At 30.8% G+C, this 23,761-nt stretch overlaps 1 protein-coding gene, 1 long non-coding RNA gene and 1 other non-coding gene across 5 annotated transcripts; 1 reads left to right on the top strand and 2 right to left on the bottom strand.

The window, feature by feature from the left end:
• Positions 1-1,177: 1,177 nt before the first annotated feature.
• LOC140184576 (uncharacterized) lies at positions 1,178-4,676 on the bottom strand. 2 transcript variants are annotated; one of them, XR_011881647.1, is made up of 6 exons: positions 3,934-4,628; positions 3,780-3,861; positions 3,632-3,699; positions 3,403-3,528; positions 1,950-2,207; positions 1,178-1,433 (listed from the first exon to the last, which is right to left on the bottom strand). It is a non-coding gene; the product is annotated as an uncharacterized lncRNA (long non-coding RNA). The 2 variants fall into 2 exon arrangements; XR_011881646.1 differs by lacking the exon at positions 1,950-2,207 and having other exon boundaries at positions 3,934-4,676.
• A 13,737-nt stretch (positions 4,677-18,413) lies between these two features.
• Positions 18,414-23,216, top strand: LOC112801164 (lysM domain receptor-like kinase 3). Of its 2 annotated transcripts, XM_025843741.3 has the most exons (9): positions 18,415-19,156; positions 20,471-20,662; positions 20,764-20,903; positions 21,013-21,102; positions 21,344-21,601; positions 21,694-21,791; positions 22,314-22,452; positions 22,559-22,657; positions 22,924-23,216. In XM_025843741.3, the coding sequence occupies exons 1-9, from the start codon at positions 18,463-18,465 to the stop codon at positions 23,086-23,088; spliced, it is 1,875 nt and encodes a 624-aa protein (XP_025699526.1). In that variant the 5' UTR covers positions 18,415-18,462; the 3' UTR covers positions 23,089-23,216. The 2 variants fall into 2 exon arrangements, with proteins under 2 accessions (XP_072093164.1, XP_025699526.1); XM_072237063.1 differs by lacking the exon at positions 22,924-23,216 and having other exon boundaries at positions 18,414-19,156; positions 22,549-22,657.
• On the bottom strand, positions 21,207-21,280 carry TRNAI-AAU (transfer RNA isoleucine (anticodon AAU)). The gene has a single exon. It is a non-coding gene; the product is annotated as a tRNA-Ile (tRNA).
• Positions 23,217-23,761: the final 545 nt, after the last annotated feature.

The raw sequence follows: 23,761 nt of genomic DNA, 5'->3' as shown, positions 1-23,761 counted from the left end.
TTAAGTATTGTCTTCAAAGAAATTTGAAATTGAGAGTTTAAACAAATAAAAATGAATATGTACTAGAACATTTGATTTTAACTATTTATTATGTAATTGAATATTTATTGTCATGTTATTTGTAATTTTCTTACACACAAAATTTTACACTTAAGTGGTAAAGTAACGGTAGTAAAACATTATGATGACACCTAAATAAAAAAAATACATAATATTTAAAAAATAATAATATATTTAAGAGCTTATGAAAAAAAATAAACAAAAACGATAATTATCATTACACTCAAAACGTCAAAGATGGAAAACATTTTATATATATATATATATATATATAACATTAAGGTTAGAAGAAAATCATCAAAAGACGAAATTATTATTATTCATACTTATTTACAAAGGTTTTTTGTTCAAATATTTAAAAAATTCTAACATTAAGAACTAATGAAGAATATTCTTAAAGAATGGATTTTAGAAGATATAGTAAAAGAAGATAAAATAAAAAATACAGAAATTAGGGACATTATTAGAGAAGGTCCAAATATTAGACTAAGAATGAATAATTTACACTTAGTTAGAATACCAAACTACTAGAATAAAGAAGAAATTTCACCTAGACATTCTATAGATAATTCCGTCATAAATGATGAAGTTACAGGAATAAATAACAATAGACCACATATAGCAACTCCTTTATATGGGACAGAAAATAATTATTCACCAACTACCTCTCAAATCCTAAGAGTTATAATAAAAGAAGAACCTTTTGAGATTGATAAAAATTGGATTAGTAAAAATTTTAATGCAGAATATAATACAGAATTAAGAAAATGGTATTTTACTAGATATTCTGAAGAGGAAACTATAGAAATAAAAAAAGAATTTTATGATTACTTAATAAAAAATAAAATCAATTTATATTTCTTTGACTGGTTAAAAAATTACTTTCACGATTTCAAAAAAGAATTTTGTCCTTTAACTAAGACAACTACTACTTGAAAAACAAATACAGGACAAACGATAGAATCCCAATATCCACCAAAAGAAATCATAAAACTACAGGTAGCATGTAACACCCTAACTATCAAAATGTCACGCTTCCGGCTGCGTCACTCTGATAGTTCAGGTATTATGACGACTCTTATAATATTTAATATTAAAATATGAGCCTGTTCAAATCTTAAACCGAATAATTCAAGAACATACATTCATACTTACAATATAAAGTACAATACTCACAGGAAATACATATATATTTACATATACATATTAATTTACAAGTATCTCATATCAAAATCCTATCCCTAGCTCTTACAAAACTTGCAAAGTTAAAGGCGAGGGAAACATAAATACTAAAACAAAATAAAAATATCGTTTAACAGAAAAGAAATAAGCTCTTCCGAACTTCGTCATCCGTAACCTGAAAAAGAAAAGACCTGTAGAGGAGTGAGAACATCATCCTCGAAAGGGTTCTTACTATAGGGTTGCAGAATTACTATAATAGGATACGCAAGATGAATTCGTTATAGTGATTATTAATAACCGCCTTATGCATCTTTTCAAAAGTAGAAGTTTACTATTAAAAAGCTTAAATCTTTTCTGGAAGAGAAAACTCTTTGTTTCTTAAAAATTCAAAAGCCTTTCGAAAGGTTTATATATGCTGAACCAGCTTAGTTTTTCATACTTTTCTAAACCAGAAACATTAACTAAACATGGCCTTTGGCCCACCTCATGATCAACCACGGCCCTAGCCCCAAACAGTCCAAACAACAACCAATCACCACAGTCCAACAAAGTTTTAGTCGCAAACACAAGTAGAAAAGTTCAAGCACAAGCAAACAATTACTTCAAGTAGAGCAAATAACAATTAAACATAATTAATCACATAGGCAAACCAAGTATAATATGAACACCCAAACAATGTCACATAGATGCATATGATGAATGCTTGCCTAGTGGCTGATGAGTCTCATCTGTCGGTTACAAAACCGACCCGACAAATTCTGGTAGCTAACCATTGGACTGTCCCTCTGTCGTGCATCCACAACTCGAGTTATTCACAATCATAATCATAATTCACATCCAACACCCTCACTGGTGTATATTCACGGGGACGAGCTCATCCGGAACTTTTAAAGTGTTCGGCCCCACTTACAACATAAGATCAGCAGAGTATCGAGTCTCAACCTGGAGCACGTGGTGGCTAGCCACTGCTTTCACCCAGAAAAATTCGTATCTCAGATAATTGGAAGTGCAACAATCACTTTATCAACTAGAAATCATTCATATTCATACTCAACCATTCGGCTCAAAACATACTCCACAATCAGCTATAATTCATTATCATATACAGTTATTCCGACTCATAACATATTCCACAATCAGCAGTAATTCATTATTATATACAGTCATTCCGGCTCATAACATAATAGCACTTCCACTATGCAACATTATCAAACTCATAAAATCATCATTTAAGCTATAAATCACTTCTCAAATCTCTTTTCTTAGAAATTAAAATCAATTCCTTCCAGCCTTAACTTTAAAAATCCACATTTCTCAAATCACTTATAGCTTATAAGCCATCTTTCTCAAAAGAAGTTTCCTCTTTCAAAAGTCATATCTCCACAACATCCTTCTAAAATTTCCAGACGATTCAGCAACTAGGCCAAATAAAAAATCTCTTTTGAAAGACCCAAAAATCAGTCATCCAAAAACAGAATTTGGTAATAAAATTTTTTCAGCAGAGTCTCAAGACTTTAAGGAAGGACAACCTATCTGAATTTTCTTAAAATTTTATTAAAACTCTTAAAATCATAGATTCTTGGTTTAAGAAAATAGAAATAGAATTTATTATAAATTCGAATCATATAAAGTCACAAGTCTCAACCCAATCCAAAACTAATTCACTTGAAACAGAGCCAATTCATTTCAATCAAATAATATAATTTCTCAAATCCAAGCCTTTCTAAATAACTTTTCAAACAAAGTCTAAGATTTTTATAGAAATTTTGGTAGCACCTCCCCTAAAACTTGGACTTGCCACCCGGTTCGGGTCCTAACCAAACCACTCCACAATCCTTTTCAACGGTCCAAAATCCAAAATTAATTCAAAATCAAGCTAAATCCAACAATCACCTCATTTTCATATCTCAAGAAAACCGTTTCAAGAACAAATCATTATCAACCGATTAAACTCATTTCCAAAATATTAAAGAAACAGTTAAGCAACAATCCATTTATCAAAACCAAACAATAATCCAATCAAACATATAATTATATTCATCCAAGCTAGCCAGGCAATACATAATACTTATACAATCACTAAAAAGTATATAATTCTCACATCAGTATCCATTTATAACAATCCTAAAATATAAAATGGCTCCTTAGAAAAACCCCTACCTCAAAGTCAAACCCTTTAAAGTTAACGCGTCAAGAGTCCTTCTATTCCTAACTCGCGGTAGCAACCTCAGTGATTCCAGGCAATACCAACAGCGACAATCGAGGTTCAAAGCAACGACGACTTATCTGACGTAAATTGGGATTAATGCGAAATGGATATTAAATGAAATTAGAACATAATTGTTAATAAAACATAGGGGTAACAAGGAACGAAACCAATTAGTCTCACCACGAGAAACGAAGTGAGACGACATCGCAGCAGCTTTCATTTCATCATACAATTTTCGAAACTCAACCCTGAGATATTATCATCACAAAATTCTCAATAATTGATAACCGAATACTAACACCGAGAGTTCGAACTAAAATATACTTACGATAATAGCTGAACGGACAAGTCGTCATCCCAAACTGACCCGACAGCAGCTCCGGTAGCGACCAGAAGCTCCGGTGGATCAGCTATAATAACCACGCAGCATAAAAACCTTCTCGAAATCTAAAAAAAACATAAATCACAATTAAAACCCTTACCAGTAGAGTGTTCTCTGATGGCAGAGGCAGCTTCGTTTCCTCTCATCCATAATCGACCACGACAGAGATGAAAGCTGGCAGTAATGGCGGGGGTTCCGACGGAGGTTACACCGGTGATGCAAGCAGCGGCTGGGCACGGTGGGTGGACCCCAACTCAGGCTCAGATCTCTCTCTCTCTCTCTCTCTCTCTCTCTCTCTCTCTCTCTCTCTCCTCTGCTCTCGAGCTCTCTCTGGCTTGGCCATAAGTGACGGCGACGACGGGCTTCACAGCGACTCCCTTTCGCGCGTCCTCTATGCGTAATTCCAATGGCGGCAGATCGGCGAGAGCGGGCTCCTCTGGCTCACGTGCGGAAGCTTCTCCCTCGAACCCTCATCTGGACTCAGCTCGACAGCAATGGCTCTACGGCGACGGCGAGGTTGTGGCAAGCACGACGCGGTGAGCTTCGGCCGTGACAAGGAACGGCGTCATTCTTCTTCTCCTCTGGCTCCCTCTTCCGCATCACACCAGCGACGATGGCGACGAGCAGCGAGCAGCTCAGTGGCGATGGCGAGGCCCCACCGACGCTGGCTCGTCCCTCCCATTCTCTCCTATCGCAGCTCTCTGTCTCCCTTTCTCTTTCTGCTTCTATTTCTTTCTTTCATGGAAAAGGAAAACCGTGTCTGTGCTGATGCTGTTTGGTTCTGGGGGAAAGGGTAGCTGGGTTAGGATTTTTTTTTTTTTTAAATTAAGGTTAGGGTTCGGCAGAGGTAGTTTAGGTAATTTTTAATAAAATTAGGGGGTAATAGAGTAATTGAAAACAAATTTTAATTCAAAAAAATATTTTTAAAGGAAATATTATTTGATCATAAATTACAAATTAATTTCAAGAAAATGCTCTAATTCAGTAATTAGAGATAACATAATTAATTTTTTTATTCATAAAAATTAAAATATTAATTTCTAAAATTTCAATTATTTAAAGTAAATCATAAAATCTTTATTATTTTATTATTACTAAACTTTATAATTTAAATATGAAAATTACCCAATAATTATGAAATTAGATAAAAATTCAAATTTAATTATCAACACTTGATTTAATTAGCCTTAATAAAATAATTTCTAAAATTAAAATCCTTAATGAATAAATAATTTGAAATTGACTCGTAATGAGATTTTCAAAAAATTTTAGGTTTTACATAGCACACAATTTAGATCTAGAAGCCATCCCATATAAAGATTATGGAATAGAAGGAAGTGTAGACAAAAGAGACATTAAAAAGGTACATCAACAACTTAACTACACCAATACAGTCCTAAATATTATGAAAAATCAGTTAAAAAAATTGAATATAAACATGAACAATTTAATCCCATAGAAAAATCTATATATAAGTTTCAAAGTTCTAATGTAATCAAACTCAAAACAAATGTGAAAGCAGACATTAATGAGTTAAAAAAACTTAAGTCTATAAGTCTAGAAAAAGCAGCTGTTAATACAATAGAAATTAACAAAATGACACATAAGAATCAGTATTATCCAAAGCTAAGAAATTATTATCCAAGACCAACCCCGACTAATGTAAGCCTTGAAGAAAGAACACAATTAGTACAAAATAGTTTTATTGGATCCGAGTTAGTAGAATGGAATTTAGATGGTTTAAGTGAACAAGCCATTTTAGACCTAATGTGTAGTATGACTATAGCAGCAACTGCTTATAAGGCAAAACGAGCTACTGATAGAAAAGCAGCACTCATGATCACACAAGGGTTCATGGGACAATTAAAAGGATGTTGGGATAAATTTTTAACTATACCAGAAAGAGAATTAATCTTAAGTAGTATAAAACCAGAAGACCAATCACAAGACGCCACATCAACCTTAATTTTTACAATTATAAAAAATTTTCTAGGAGACCCAAATATTTTAAAGATAAAATAGGAACCCAACTAATGAACTTACAATGCCCTACAATGACTAACTATCAATGGTATAAGGATGTTCTTATTTCTAAAGTTATGATGAGAGATGATGCAGCAGCCCCTTTTTAGAAAGAAAGATTTATAGCTGCCCTACCCAAATTTTTTTGAAAAAGTTTTACAAAAACTACAATTTCTATTCGGTCCTCAAATACCATATGAAGGCCTAACTTTTGGCCAAATACATAATATAGTAGTACAAATCGGTGTAGAAATATGTACTGACACTAGATTACAAGAAAAAGTGCGAAAAGAAAATATGAGCAATAAATGAGAATTAGGAAATTTTTGTCAACAATATGGCATTACAACTGAAAAAGCACCTAGCAACCAAAATAGAGTCCTTAAGAGAAGAAATACAAAAATTATGAAAATAGGTATAGATATCAATCAAAAGAACCTTACACAACAGAAAATAAGCCAAAAAAATTACAGGAAAAAATAAAAATGGAATAATCAAAAGAAAAGTAACATGAAACAAATAATTTGTTGAAAATATAAAAAATCAGGTCATTACGCTAATAACTATAAAATAGAAGAAAAAATAAACAAAATTAATAATAAAGACGTAAGAAAAGCTTTAGTGGCTATACTAATTGATAGTGAATCAGAAATTGAAACGAAAAAAGAATATTATTTTGATGATTCATATAATTTTATACAACAATTAGATATACCATCTTCTTCAGAGTCTTCTAAAATAGAGGAAGATTTGTGTCTAAGACCAGGAATATATAACTGTGATAGTTGTATAAAATCTTTAAATGTAATTACGTGAACTCAAAAGTCAATCAATACATTAACTAGAGAACAATCAAACACTTTAATTTTTATAATAGATAAATTAGGAGATTCTCCCTTAAAAGATGAATTCTTATTTCAATTAAATGATCTGATCAGGAAGGAAAAAAATCTAAAGAATAAATAAGGCTAGTAGAAATGAAAGAAATATATAATAGGTTTAGAACACCTAAAAAAAACTTCTTAAAAATATTTACAAAAAGAAATAAAAATATTAAAATTCGAAATTTTTGAATTGAAACAATGAAATATATCTCTTGACTATAGAATACTAAAATTAGAAGGAGATAACATAGTAAGATTACGAAAAAGAAAAGAAAGATTAGAATCAATAGAAGAAGAAGAAACTATTACTCCAATTAATTATATTAATGAATTAACATTATTAATTAACCAGAAAATAGTCATAATGATCGGAATAGAGAAATTTGAGTTTGTGGCTATGATAGACTTAGGGGCAGATGTACATTGTATCGAAGAAGGATTAATACCTACTAAGTACTATAAAAAAATAACTGAAACTATTGTCAAAGTAGAAAATGATAAAATGACTATAAACTATAAGACTTCTAAAACAAAAATTTGTAAGAAAAATATATACTTTTCAACTACCTTTTTCCTAGCAAAAAGAATATCTCAACAAGTTATATTAGAAAATTTTTTCACACTGCTATTATACCTTTTTACGGTCGATGTAGATGGTGTAACCACCTATTGTATACCAAACCAACCTATTCTATTTGAATTTATACAAAAATCCAAAAGAAAGGAACTAAATTTACTACAATAAATGGTTACCTCACAAATTAATATAATAGAAAGAAAAAAGAAACAGATTAATTATCTAAACCAAGAAATTGTATATAAGAAAATAAAACAATAATTAGAAGACCAAAAAATTCAAACTCTAATAAAAGGGATAGAAGATAGGATAAAAAAGGACTTGTGCAGCCTAAACCCAAAAGCTTTTCATTATAAAAAATTACATGAAATATCTCTACCCTATGAAAATGATTTTAATGAAAAAGATATCCCCACTAAAGTTAAATCGATACAAATAAACATAGAATTATTGACATAGTGTAAAAAAAATCCAAGAATACTTAGATAAAGGACTAATCAGGCCATCAAAATCTCCTTAGAGTTGCACAGGATTTTATGTAATGAAAGTTTTAGAAATCAAAAGAGGAGCTCCAAGTTTAGTAATTAATATAAGCCTTTAAATAAAACCTTAAAATGGATACGATACTCCTTACCAAACAAAAATGACTTAATTAAAATACTAAGTAAGGCTACTGTATTTTCTAAATTTGATTTAAAATTTAGATACTATCAAATATCAGTAAAAAAAGAAGATGGATATAAAACAACTTTTATATTATCCTTTGGACATTATGAATGAAATGTAATGCTCCAAGAATTAAAAAATACACCAAGTGAATTTCAAGAAATTATGAATAATATTTTTTATTCATATGTAGATTTTACCATAGTCTACTTAGATGATGTTCTTGTATATTCTAAAAGTATAAACCAACATATTCAACACCTAAAAAAATTATTAATATTATAAAAGAAAATGGTCTTGTCCTATTGAAAAGAAAATGAAAATATTTATAACAAAAGTAAGGTTTCTATGATATGAAATTTTTCAAGGAACAATTACTCTAATTAAGAGATCTGTTGAATTTGCAGAAAAGTTTCCAAATGAAATTATCGGCAAGAAACAATTACAAAGATTCTTAGGATGTCTTAATTATGTAGCTGAATTTCTACCAGGAATAAAAATTTTATGTGAACATTTATATAAAAGGCTAAGAAAACAACCTCCTCCTTGGACAGAAGACATGTCTAAAATAGTTCAAAAAATTAAATCTTTAGTAAAAGAAGTTTTCTGTCTGAGTATACCAGACCCTAAGGCAAGTCTAATCGTAGAAACAGATGCTTCAGAATTAGGGTATGGAGAAATACTTAAACAAGTTCTTCCAAACTTCTTTAAAAAACAAATAGTTAAATATCATTCGGGTGTATGAAATTCAGCCCAAAAAAATTATGCTACCATTAAAAAAGAAGTATTAGCCATTGTTCTATGTGTTTCACATTTTCAAGAAGATTTGTTCAATAAAACCTTCTTGATCAGAACTGATTGCAAAGCATCTCCTAGTGTATTAAATAATGATGTTAAAAATATAGTTTCTAAACAAATATTTGTTAGATGGCAAGCTATATTATCATGCTTTAATTTTACTATTAAGCATATTAAAGGAGAATCAAATGCGCATTACCTGATTTTCTAGCAAGAGAATTTTTGCAAGGTAAAAATGAGCAAGAAAAAAGTAAGCAGTGAAGATTATGGTCAACCTCTTGACCAACCAGCAACTTCAATACAAGTTAAACAACTATCTATTAAACCCTTGACGATATCACAGGTTGTTAAAAGTGAAAAATCATCAGCATCAACTAAGAGCTTATATGAGGTTCCTACAGTTAACAAATATACATTATTGCAGCTATCAGATTTGTTCAAAACTAAATCATTATCTGAAGAATATCTTTACCATGAAAAACCCATACCTCTAAAAATAATGGCTTTAGAAAAAGAGTGATTTAAGATGGATAGAAGAACCCTTTATAAAATAGTTTTTCCAAATACATTTCATTATGCTCCAACAAATATCCAAAAGATCTGAACCTTTTATGAATTTATCTTAGTGGACACAGGATCCATTGAATTAACTCATAATAAAGATCCGACTACTAAAGATACAATATTCTCAAAAATTAAGATTATGAAAGTAATAACCTTATCAGAATGGGAAAAACTTCTCTTTCATTGTAAAAGTTTTACTAGAAAATTTGAACCACAACACTACTCCTATTATGATTATATAGATGCCTCGTGGAATACCCTGTATCTTTCCCCAAATTTCCACTCTTGGTTCATATGGTTCAGTAAAGAAATTTCTCTACAATTTCACAAATGGTTCCAGATATGGTTTCAAGAGTTTGGACCAATAGAAGTAATTTTTCCAAAAGAAGCCAGCATGGCTTATAAATATTTCAAAAACGAAACATTATTTTTGGATGGATATAAGCTGATTTTTTTTATTCCCACTATAGAAATATGCTGGATAATGACCTAGAAATATGATTCCGCAGGATATGAAGACACTCCAAGTGTGCAATATTTAATTAGAAACATAAAAGTGAAATGGTAGAATAAATTTAACCTGAACTTAATTAATAAAAGAGCAATTGATAATTGGATGACTATATCGCAAAAAAGAGCAGAACCCCCAAGCCACAGTTCAGGGTTCGAAAAAATATCATTCAAAAAAAAAACTCGCTTTCTAGCCCATAAAAAATAAATGATGGCAGCCCTTACAGTGGCCACCTCAGAAGAAGAAATCCATAATTCTCTAAAAGCAATAAAACCAGAATCAACAGATGAAGATGAAGAAGTCTAGTCCAGCCCAGGACTGTACATACTAGATACCCAAGATCCATTTGAAGAGTAAAAAAAAGAGTCATGAAATTAGAAAACAGACATTTATACAAAATCAAGAAAGAAGGTGTCAAGACAAACCCAGAAAGTAACAAAAGCATCGCATGCAGAAAAGAACAAAAGTCATCAGCAGAATTCTAACAAAATCACAGCAGAAAAAATAAAACTAGCTACCAGTTTTCAAAAAACTAGAACAGAAGACATTAACTCGAAGACAGGGCCTCTGAATTAGCCACAGAAAGAGCAAACAGATTAGCAAATCCAGGGGTTAAATTGTAATATCGGTCGTCATTTAGCGACCGATTTAATGACAAAAAAATATTGGTTACTATTTAGCGACCGATCTTATTAGCGACCAAAATTATTTTGTATAGTTAGGTGGCTTTGTTTAAAAATCGGTAACTAAAATCGGTCACTAAATATTAGCGACCAACATTGGTCGCTGTTTTAAATTTAGCGACCAAAGTTTTAGCGACTATCAGAATTGGTCACTAAGCTGATAGCAACTGATTTAAAAAAAAATCGATCGCTATTTTGATAACTTTTTGTAGTGAACCTAGCATACATCGTCATTATCTCCCATTCGATCTAGTGTGTATATTGAAATCTAAAACTCTTGTTTGTGGACCAATAGCTTTATTGTAAGAAGTCAGAACTAAGAACCCTCTTCTTGAATTTAAAAATATCAGTTACCAATTCATTGCGATTATTTTTAAAGGGTTCAAAATCAGCCGCTCCTCATATCATATGCATAAATAACTTACCTATTAAGATGTGACGCGTTATTTATTTATTTACTATTATTGTTGTTTTGGTATATATATTAATATTACAACTTTTTCTTTAGTGTTTATAAAAATAAATCATCTCTTGTGTTGTTTGGATTAGTTTTTATAGGGATAATTTATATAATATATATATATATATAAATTATTTAAATAATTTATTTTTAATATATGTAATTTGAGAAATATTTATTAATTTACATAATATTTTTTATCTCGTTAATGGTGCAAATGAGATAATTATGAACTAATCGCGTTTTTAATATAAATGAGATAAGTCATAAATATTCATATCTCGTTTATAGTGTAATATACACATATCTTGTTTATATTATAAACGAGAAATTATCAATTAAAAATTTTACACATCTAGTTTGCACCCAAGATATGATGTAAAAAAAGATAATTTATCTTGTTCACAGTATAAACGAGATACATGTATAATTATCTCATTTACAGTATAAACGGAATAAAGAATACAATATAAGAATAAAGCTCTACATACAACTAATTAAACAAAATACTTAACAAACTCTAACCAATTTGTTATAACCATTTTTCACATACATCACACGTGTGCACTCTTCTTCATCCTCCTTATACCCTTGTTGTTGCTGCTGCTTCTCTCTCTTGAATTTCTCCTCCTCCTCCTCCTCCTCCTCCTCCTCATCATCATCATCATCATCATCATCATCATTATCATCATCATCATCATCATCATCATCATTGTTATGATTATCATCGTTATTGTCGTTGTCTTCTTCTTATATGTAAATAACATTGTTCATTCTTTTTAATTTTTTTTGTTCTAGTTAATTTCGCTGCATTATCTACATATTTTTTTACTTATTTTATTTTCTATCAAAATTTGTAAGTCTGCAACTCAAGTCTTCATGAAATAAATTCCTACTTTCATTACATCAGTTAGTTAGAAATTTTGGTCTTAGAGTAAAAATATTTCGGTATTATTTTTTAAAAATTTATGTGTTTTATATATCAGATGCGTCGTCTTCTTCTTATATATAAATGTCATTGTTTATTCTCTTTCAAATTTTAACATTTTTTCTACTTAATTTTGTTGTGTTATCTACGATTTTTTTACTTATTTTATTTTCTATTAAAATTTGTGAATCTGTAACTCAAGTCTCCATGAAATAAGTTTTTAGTTCTATTATCACATCGTTTAGTTAAAATTTCAGTGTAAGAGTGAAGATATTTCAGTGTTATTTTTTAGATATTTTTATGTGTAATTTTATATGTGAGATAAGCATTCAATTAATTGAATGCATAATATTTTTTAAAAAGATTCAATTTTTTTTGTATCATGTTACTGAACTTCTAGTGTCGGTGTTGTCTTATTTCATTTATAGAGTCTGATCTATACAATGGAGTCAGATAGTAGAGTGCATGATAGAGTAATGGTTAAGCTAAATTGAATTAGTTACATACTCTTTTTCTTAGTTAGATTAGTTACAAGCTAGCTGTTAGTGTAAACTCTTCTTTCTTCTTTTTCAATTCTCTCTTCTTGTTCTCTATTTCACCACTCTTCGTTCCTCTAGTTTAGTTTAGCACTGATACCTTTCATGGTATTAGAGCTGTGGTTCGTTCAATCATCATAAAGGTAAACTCAGGGATAGCTGAAGCTCATGTTCGATACCAATCTAACTTCACGTCCTCATTGATTTCGATGAAACTTGATGAAGAAAATTTTTTCTAATGGAAAGATCAAGCGGAATCGACAATCGAAGGACATAATCTGTTAGCACACATCATAAGAGAAGATATTCCAGCTCAGTAGACAGCTTTATGAGAAAAGAATCCGGAATTTGTGAGGTAGAAGCGACAAGATGTTCTGCTCAAATCTTGGTTGTTAGCGTCAGTGACCAAGCCTTACTTGAATGGTAGGTTTCCTGTACACATATCAAGTATGTTGAAGGTTAGAAGGTCACTTTGCATCACAAATTAGAGCAAGAATTCTGCAATTAAAGAACAAACTAAGTAGCATTAAAATTGGAAGTTCTGCCAGTAGCTATGTATTAGAAATTAAAGAAACGATAGATACGTTAGTCTCAGTTGGAGAACCAATCAGAAAAAATGAACATGTGAGGGCCATACTCAATGGCTTAATAGAGAAATATGGACCACTGATTACAGCTGTAGTTTCACAATCATTTAGTGTCTCAGTTGGAGAGTAGAAATATGGACCACTAATTACAGCTGTAGTTTCACAATCATTTAGTGTCTCAGTTGGAGAGTTAGAGTCTTTGCTTCTTGCACATGAGAGCATGATAGAAAGATTCAAGAGGTCAAATATGTTAATTCAAGCGAATGTAGCTCAGTATTCAAACAATTATGGAGGTTGAGAAAATTTCAGGGGTGATTTTAGAGGATGAGGTGGAAGAACGATGAGAGGCGATTTCTCCAGCAATGAAAGAAGATCTTATGAAAGATCTAACAGATGATTTTATGACAATGATAGAAGATTTAATAGTGGAGGTAAAAATGAAAGGCGATATGATGGTGGAAGTAGTAGACCAGTTTACCAACTATGTAATAAGGTTGGCCATACAGCTCGTAGATGCTGGTTTAGGTATGATTCATCGTGTGGAAATGAAAGCCAGAATTTAAGACCAAGTTATGAGCATACAGAAGCTTGGTCACAACCTCAGGCTCACTTGAGTGCTTTAGAAACACCATTCACTAGCTATGATCAAAACTAGTATCCAGATAGTGGTGCTACACATATATGACTCTAGATCCTCAAAACATGATGAGTAGTAAAAGCTATGAGGGGCCAGAACAAGTAATTGTGAGAAATAGAACAAGATTGCAAATCACTTCTATTGAAAACTCCATTTTTTAAACTGATTTGAGTTTTAGGAAGTTCTTGTTGCAAAAAATGCTACATGTTCTTGAAATAACCAAAAATCTTCTGAGTGTGTATTAATTTTGTTGTGATAACAATGTGTTTATTTCAGGTAATAACCAAAAATCTTCTTCCACTAATCATTTCTCAGCGAGCACCCTCTGACCTATTTCAGCCCTAGAGATTATTCTCCCTAGTTGCCAACATGCACCCAGTACCCACACCTAAAACGTACATCCTATGACCACGCGAAGTTTGGCATTCTTCGACCAAAAGTTTATCATGCTGCAGTTGGGCCACGGTTAGTGAAAGAAGCTATGGTTTACCCGAAATGGAAGAAGACAATGGATAATGAATATCAAGCACTGTTAAAGAACAAGACATGGCAGCTTGTCCTTCTACCAGAGGACCGAGAAGCTATTGGCAGCAAGTGAATTTTTAGAGTTAAATACAACTCTGGCGAAACACTCCAGAAGTACAAGGCCAGGCTAGTTGTCCAAAACTTCTCTCAGAGACCTAGGTTTGATTTTATCAAAACCTATAATTCGGTAGTGAAACCAATTTAATCAGGTTAGTTTTGAAACTTGCATTAGCAAACAATTGGTCAATTAGACAATTGCATGTAAATAATATGTTTTTGCATGGAGAGTTACTTGAGGATGTAATATATACAACATCCACAGGGCTATATATGTACAAGATGATGGAAAATTAGTCTGCAAACTTACCAAGGCGTTGTGTGGTTTGAAACAGGCTTTGAGGACCTGGTATCATAAGTTGTCTACAGCTCTGCATCAACTTGAATTCTCTGCCACAGCCTTTGATGTTTCAGTCTTCACCAAATTTGATGCCAATGTCACCACTTTTGTTCTAGTGTATGTAGATGATGTGATCATCATTGGAAACTCAACTAGTGCTATGACTGATGTGGTGAATCAGTTGAATTGTAAATTTGCACTCAAAGATAGGGGAGACCTTCATTACTTTCTAGGCATTCAAGTTAGCAAGATCAATGGTGGAGGACTATTACTCAACCAAGAAAAATATGTCAATGATTTACTGGGTAAGGCAGGCATGATAGGTTGCAAACCTTGTAAAAGACCTCTTCCATCATCACTAAAAATCTCTCAATTTGGTGGTGACAAGTTTGATGAATCAGCACTTTATCGCTTAGTGGTAGGCAGTCTTCAGTATCTCACAGTTATAAGGCCAGAGCTCGCTTATGCTGTGAGCAAAATCTCTCAGTTCATGCAGGACCCGTTAGAGTCTCATTGGAAACTAGTAAAAAGAATTCTCAGGTATGTAAGTGGCGTTATCAAATATGATTTACATCTCTATAGAAATGACTCTTTGAATATCACAGCCTACTGTGATTCAGACTGGGGGAGACCTTGACGACAGAAAGTCGACTGGTGGTATATGTGTTTTCTTAGGAAGGAATTTGGTCTCTTGGTCATCTAAGAAGCAGTCTGTGGTAGCTAAGTCAAGCACAAAGGCTGAATATAGAGCTATAGCGGATCTAGTTGCAGAACTAATTTGGATCAAGAATCTACTAAGCAAGTTAAGGGTCACAACCTCCACTCTTACCATATACTGTGATAACCAGAGTGCTGTACTTTTAGCAGCTAACCCCATTCTACATTCAAAGTCTAAAAAATTTGAAACTGATATTAATTTTGTGAGGAATTATGTCACAGAAAATAGTACAAGTCAGTCATGTTCCAAGGTCCGTTCAGTTGGCAGACATTCTTACAAAGACAATTGCTTCTGAATCGTTTGATAGTGCTAGGGCAAGGCTAAATGTTGAGCCAAATTTGTCATGCAATGCCACTACTGAAAAAGCGGTAGAAATAATTCATGAGCTAAACATGTCTAGTAATGAAAGTATTCTACAGAATTGCAGAGAAAGCTTAAAGGCCTTAGTAGTAGAGTGCATGATAGAGTAAATATTAAGCTATACAATGGAGTCAGATAGCAGGTGCATGATAGAGTAATCGTTAAGCTAAACTGAATTAGTTAAGCTAAGTAGCTGAGTCAGCAGAGTTACTCTCTCTCTCTCTCTCTCTCTCTCTCTCTCTCTCTCTCTCTCTAATTCTCTCTTCTTGTTCTCTATTTCACCACTCTTCATTCCTCTTGTTCAATTTAGCATTGATACCTTTTAGAGTTAATGTGTTCTTTTAGTACGTAATTTACTTTCTATATTCTGTATCACTGTATTTAAATTCCAGTGTCACTTTAAACAAATGTCGATACTATTTTTGTTTTTGACAAGAATTAAATTCAATAAGTGTGAACCTACATTTATTCAACTAAATAAGATTGTAATACAGCACAGACATGTTCATTCAACTCTAATGTAAAAAGCAATGCTTTTAAAAGAGGAAGTAAGAACAACAAAAAAAAAGATAGAAATAAAGAAGAATAATAAGAAGAAAAAATACAGCATTAAAGAAGATATTTCTGTATTTTTTGTAGCAAATTTTTTATGTGTCAAAATTAAAAAATTTTAGTGTTTTTTTCTGCACAGTTCAAAATTTTTTATTTCACATTCCCATAATTCTTGTTTTACCCTTTTAATAAAAACTTATGTCACAGTTAAAAAATTTTGGTGTCAAAATTGAGAAACTTCTATGTCACGATTAAAAAGTTGCGATGCTATTTTCTGATATATTCTGCATAACTCAAAACTCTTCTTCTTCTTTATTATCATCATCTTCTTTTTCTTCTTCATCTTCTTCTTTCTTATTTTACCTTATCATAATTCTTCTAATTTTACCATTTTAACAAAAATAAAAATAAAAAAATCAAACAAAGAAGTAGAAAAAACACATAATGCTGCAAAATTACTAGAAAGAGGAAAAAAGAAAAAATATAGCAAAAATAGCAGCAATAAAAGAACGACAATGAAAAGAAAACACATAAAGAAGAAGAATAAACGCGCAATACAAATATTTACATTAATAGGAATAGTTAGAGCGTGTATTTATGCTCTCGCTGATAAAACTTATTTTCATTGGGTTTGAACCAAATTAATTGGATTTATTTGTCAAAAATATTAGATGTATAACAAAACTGATAATATAAATTAATAAATATTCCCAAATTACCTATGCAAGTAAATAAAATATTTAATTTGTTTATTTGAAAAAATCCGTTTTCATAATTGAATTACATCTATTTAATTATAATAATATCAAATTATAAAGTTAATATTAGTTCAAATATAAAATAATAATTTGTCTACACCTTCGATAGTCAACCTACTAATATTAGATTTTAGTAATTTTACTATATATCTTTCTTATATATTGTTTTATGAAAAAAAAACCAAAAAAAAAAATAAAAGGTTCGATTACAAATATCTAACTTTTGTGGCGAGTGATAGTGTGTTTATTAGCACATCTAAGAATCAAGTGGCATTATTTAACAAGGTGCAATGAGAGATAATAAACCAATATTTAATGTAAACATAAGCAACTTCAGCCTTTATTGGTTTGGAATATAGCCTATGGCTTCAAGTCTTCAACTTCATATGATTTGATCAGTATTGCCGTCGGGGGTCCCACAGTGTTGAATCCCACTTCATTGTTGCTAACAGACACATATATATGAACAGAAAAAATTGTGTCACAATCATATTATACATCATATTATAATTATAATTATTTTAAGTCCATGCTGTGTTGATACTTTATTAAGAGAAAAAGGATCACATGTATTCTTTTAAGCAAACGTCTCTTCCAAAAGTAAAAGCAAAAAATCTACATCCGTTCTTGCTTAACAATTTCTATTATTGGACTAGTACTTGAAACATAAATAATAGATATGATGTATGTGTATTTTACTTAAATTAAAAGGCTTTTTAATTATCTAGAAGAATGTTATTATGGATAAATTTTTTAATTAATTATTTTTAAATTCAGAAGTTTAAGTTGAATTTAGTATTAATATAATTAACTCAAGATCAAGGTATGTACATATTTAATAATATTTACTAATTGTATATTAAAAAAATTGTTAAACCGACTTCTATATACAATCTTCCAAATTTTTACTAGGTGATCGAGCTGAGATATTTCTTCGTTTCTTTAAAGAAGCAACAAAGATATGATGACAAAGGAATCTAGGTTAATAAAGATATTTTAAAGAGAAATGTTATATTTTTATATATAATTTTGTACTTTTTATTTTTACTATGAAAAGTAATCGATAAGAATTAAAAAAAATTGTACCATAAAAAAATTATCAGAAAATTTTAAAGGTCAGAATTTTTTTATTAATTTTGACCAGTATTTAGCGAACACTAGTGTTAAATTATTTTTTATATTGATTTATATATATAAATTTTAATAAATATAAGTGTAAATTGTGTTATTTATGTATGTCAATTTTGATAATTATAAAAATAAATTATATATATTATTATTGGTCAAATATTAAATTAAAATAATAATATTTGTTGTCCAGTAACATTACTGAAAAATAAAAAATAATAAAAATATATATTTTTACTTCAAAAGCTCCTTAACTTGCTCTAATTAACCCTACTCACTTTGTTCTCTCTCTTTATTAATTCCTTCACTAGTTGACAGATTAGTTAGTAATCTCTCTCATGATGAAGAACACCATGGCTTCTCTTACTCATCAACTCCCTCTTCTGCTTACCTTTGTGGCATCATATGCATTTGTTCTTACCACAACTAGTGTGTTCTCATCGAAAGTTTCAATGAAAGAAACAATTTTGGAACCTTTCAAGTGCTCCACAAACATAAAAACATGCAATGCCTCACTCTACCACATAACCTACGGGGATAATGATGATGACCAAACCATACAACATTACATATCTTCCAACTACACAAACTCCTCCCAAATCAGACCAATCACACGTGGCACAAGACAAGACCACCTCATAACAGTGCCTTGTTCTTGCAGAAACAACAACAACCTCACCGGTTATTACTATGACACAACCTACACTGTGAAGCCAAATGATAATTTCTATGACATTAATAACTTTGTTTACAGTGGTCAAGCGATGCTTATAAATGGTGTTTTGTACCCGGGTCAGAATCTGAGTATTCATATTCCTTGTGGGTGTTCAGAAATTGAGTCACAAATTGTTGTGACTTACACGGTTCAAAGAAATGATACCTCATCTGGAATAGCTAAGCTTTTGAATTCTACGGTTGCTGAGATGGAGAGTGTGAATCATCTTTTGGATCAGAACCCATCATACATAGATGTGGGTTGGGTTTTGTTTGTTCCTAGCCATTTTAATGGAATTCCACTGCCTCCAACAAAAGGTGATTATGAGTTTGACTTTCCATCATTTATTCGATTATTATGCTTGTGTTTTATGTGCAATAACCTTTAAGTCCCATATATATAGGTGAACAAAAATGCTAATTACATATAAAAAATTAGTCATTAAATTAATTATTTTATAAAATATTTAAAATATAAAATACACATTAAAAATAAATTAAATACTACATAAATTATACAATTATATAATGGTTGATTTGGTAAAATTTTTTCAACAAAAATATTAAATATATATAAAAATTAGTTATTAACATCGCTCACCATTATATTTATATATAAATACGATAATTTATTTTTAATATATATTTTACATTAATGATTAATATTAATAGTCAATTTTAATATAATCTATATAATCAAATTTCCAATTATATACTTGTTATTCTAATTAAGGCTTATCGTTATGGGCCAATATATAAAGTTTAATCCATTTATTAGTTCTAAATAATTTGAATCTACTTTAGTATTTTTTTTTATCCAGATATACTATATTTCTTTACTACTATATATAATAGAAAATTCTATGTACTACCCAAAATTGTTGACACAATCAATAAAATACAAAAGAAAAAAAAAGCTATAGAATCTGAGTTCAATTTTTAATTATATATGTAAACTCATGTAGTTTAGAAGTATGATAAATGTAAAACCTACTTAAACTTTTTTTTCCTATCAAAATGTAAAATTTTTTACTTGAGGTCTTTACGTTATATACATATTCTTAAAATCTTAAGTAATTAATGAATTAAGGAAAGTTCTGTTAATGTAGTTTGTAATTTTTACTTTACAATCAAGGTTTTTTTTTTCTGAAAAAGTATTCATTAATAACTAAATTTTAATTTCCTAATATTTTTTTAAAGGAGTGTTATAGATCAGTATATTTTGTAATTTGTAATCATTAATCAGCTATTATTAATAATTTTAATGGTATAAAATTATATCTAATAGTATGAAATTATTCATTTTTTTTTTTGCTAATTAAATGCTAGCCAAATTTTAATAAAAGTGCCCTCCTTAAACTTTCTCTTTTCATTATACAAAATTGATAACCTGTACTAATTGACTAACATATATATCTATCTGTTTTTCTCTAATTGAACCTTATATATCTATCTGTTTTTCTCTAATTGAACCTTTTACTCCTAACCAATCTAAAATGCACTAGACACTATTTCTAATACAAAATGTTAAAGGTCCATTGTGCTTGCATTTACTCAATCATCTATTTAAACTAACTTCATCAGCAATGAACAATGAGTATATGTATCTTCCATCTTATTGCTTTTTGGCAGAAAAGAAACCAAAGTGGCAGATAATCACTGGGGTCTTAGTGAGTGTGACATTACTGTCAATGATTGCGGTCATCTTTCTCATTCTCAGGAGAAATAGGGATAACGCAGCATCCGCCACAAATAATCCAAAAAGTGTCACTAAAAGATCGATTTCCAAAAAGAACTCTGACATTCATAAAGAATACATGCAAGGTATTAGCTTAGCTTCACCATATAGAATACAAAGTTTTCGAGTCTTCAATAACAGGTAGAAATTAAAGAGCTTGTTTTATTGATAGTAAATGTTGGTGCAGATGCTACATCATTTGAGTCAGAAAGACCAGTAATTTACTCAATTGAGGAGATAGAAGATGCCACAAATAACTTCGATGAAAACAGAAGAATTGGGGTTGGTGGATATGGCAGTGTATATTTTGGAATGTTAGGCCACAAGGTACATGAAAATCGCATACACCTTATGTATCTTGATTACTATTCTTCAATGGAAAAATGCAAGTAGAGTCAATTGTTTTAAACATAAATTATTAATTCATTATCATCAGGAGGTTGCTGTGAAGAAGATGAAGTCCAATAAATCCAAGGAGTTCTTCGCAGAACTCAAGGCCTTATGTAAGATCCATCACATAAACATTGTAAGTACATATTTAATTAAACAAGTTTTGGTTACAAAATAATATAAATGGCCCATGCAGGTCTCGAACCTGCGACCTTCGCAAAACTTACAAAATAATATAAATGGCCCATGCAGGTCTCGAACCTGCGACCTTCGCGTTATTAGCACGACGCTCTAACCAACTGAGCTAATAGGCCTTGATATTATATTTGATTATTAATTATGTACATATAATAATCAGTTTGTTTCACATATATAAGGTGGAGTTGTTAGGGTATGCAAGTGGAGATGACCACCTTTATTTGGTGTATGAGTATGTTGCAAATGGATCTCTGAGTGATCATCTTCATGATCCTTTACTTAAAGGTCATCAGGCTCTATCTTGGTGTGCTAGGACTCAGATTGCATTGGATGCAGCAAAAGGAATTGAATACATACATGATTACACAAAAGCACAATATGTTCACCGTGATATAAAGACTACTAACATTCTTCTTGATCAGAAACTCAGAGCCAAGGTAGTGTATGTGCTTCAATTCATTCATATGACTAATCTACTACTCTTGGTTGCTGCTTTAATTTAATTCGATATATACTTATTATTAATTAGGTAGCAGATTTTGGCCTCGCAAAACTGGTGGAACGGACCAATGATGAAGAATTCATTGCAACAAGGCTTGTTGGAACACCAGGCTACCTTCCACCCGAGTACGTTACGTTTTGCAATTTCTTTCTCCGAATGGTTATATAAAGATGGTAAACAAACCCAAGACTTTACCCGTTTAATCTACCATAAAAGGTGGGCCGAACTAGAAAATAACCTGCTTTTTCAAAAAATGTCCACCTAATCTCTCCCGCTTAATTTGCGAAAAAACACTCACTAGGGGGCAGGGGCACCACTTTTCTTTTTTCTTTTTTAAATAAAAAATTCAATTTATGTCCTATTAAAAGAAAATCTATGGACATAGTTGATGTAAGATAAGACGACATGAGACAGAAAGAGACAGGATGCATTAGCCCATTTGTTATTCCTAACTACATTTAAAGCCCTAATTAAAAGACAATTTAGATATTAATCATTTATGAATACTACGGTACCACACTACAATAATCAAAATTTGGTGGAGTGGATGATGTAGTATGATATCAATTGGATGTTGAGAAGAATATTTTTCTTTGTTTCTTACTAACACATTGTTACACTTTTTTGTGTGTGTTGATCCCATTAAGATCTGTGAAAGAATTACAAGTAACCATAAAAACGGATGTGTTTGCATTTGGAGTAGTTCTATCAGAGCTGATAACAGGAAAACGTGCGCTATTTCGTGACAGCCAAAAACCCAATCAAATGGAATCTCTTATTTCACTTGTATGCCAAACTCTTTTCTACATTACTTACACTCTTTTCTTAGAATCAAACTATGACTAACTGATGCTGATTATATATATTTTTTCTTTCCATGAGATTGATTCAGGTTAAGAAAATATTCCAAGATAATGATCCCGTCACTGCTTTAGAAAATGTTACAGATATGAATCTTCAACATAACTATCCTATAGACGCTATCTACAAGGTCAGATTCAAGTTTTTTTTTTTTATATTATTATTAGAGCAATGCTAGAGGGCAGCAATATTTGTGATTGGTAACTATCAATTAGTCATCAATGATGATTTGATGGTGTGAGATTTCATCCAATGGCTCACCATTTTTTGCTAGTTACATATTGGCCAAAATGCAATAAAATTGTTGGCCCCTAGACTTTTTCTTATTATTAATATTATTGAAGCTAAAATGTGATGCAATAATAAGAAATGGTGTTTGGTTGGATACGAATGAAGATGGGAGAAATAGCAGAGTGGTGCATGAGGGAGGAACCAATGGAGAGGCCTGAAATGAAGGAGATAGTTGGCGCGTTGTCAAAGATAGTTATGACATCCATCGAGTGGGAAGCATCGCTCGGAGGAGATAGCCAAGTTTTCAGCGGCGTATTTATTGGAAGATGATAACCATTCAATTTCAACGATTGAAACCTTTTATTTCTATTGTAAATGTTTTTTTTTTGGTGACTATTTTTATTGTAAATGTTTTATTTCATCTTAATTTAGTCTTTTGGTTAATTTTTTTCTAAAAATATATTTTTTATTATGATATTTTTAAGAAAATGCAAATGTAGACTTATAACGGTAATTTCTATGATGCACAGATACTGAAATAAATATAGAATACGACACGACACATAAATTTTAAAATATTATAAGATACAAGGGTATGTATATATATAAAATATAAAGTATTTTTTAGATAAATTATAATAATATTTTTGTTATTTTATTGATATTAAATATAAATTAATTTTTAATTATTTGTAATGTCTTATTTTAATTATATAAAGTATTTAAAATATTTTTTGTTTTAATAAATAATATATATTATTTCTAAATTTATTTCAAGATTACAGGTTAAGAATAAAGTTGAAATATTGGACACGCTGACACGTGGTGGTATTTAGGTGTGTTTAAACGTGTCTGGAGTATTATTTTTTATTTTTTATTTTTTGTTAAGACACGGTTGAACACAGCAGACATACGTGTCAAACGAGTGTTGTGTCCTAAATGTATCCGATACACAGACACAACAACTCAGCGAAGTATCCGTACTTAGGTAATAATTTGAAAG

The sequence above is a fragment of the Arachis hypogaea genome, chromosome 5, assembly GCF_003086295.3.
Source record: "Arachis hypogaea cultivar Tifrunner chromosome 5, arahy.Tifrunner.gnm2.J5K5, whole genome shotgun sequence".
NCBI classification, from domain to species: Eukaryota; Viridiplantae; Streptophyta; class Magnoliopsida; order Fabales; family Fabaceae; genus Arachis; species Arachis hypogaea.
The sequence above is the reverse complement of the archived record's forward strand: the minus strand, read 5'-3'. Positions and strand labels throughout refer to the sequence as shown.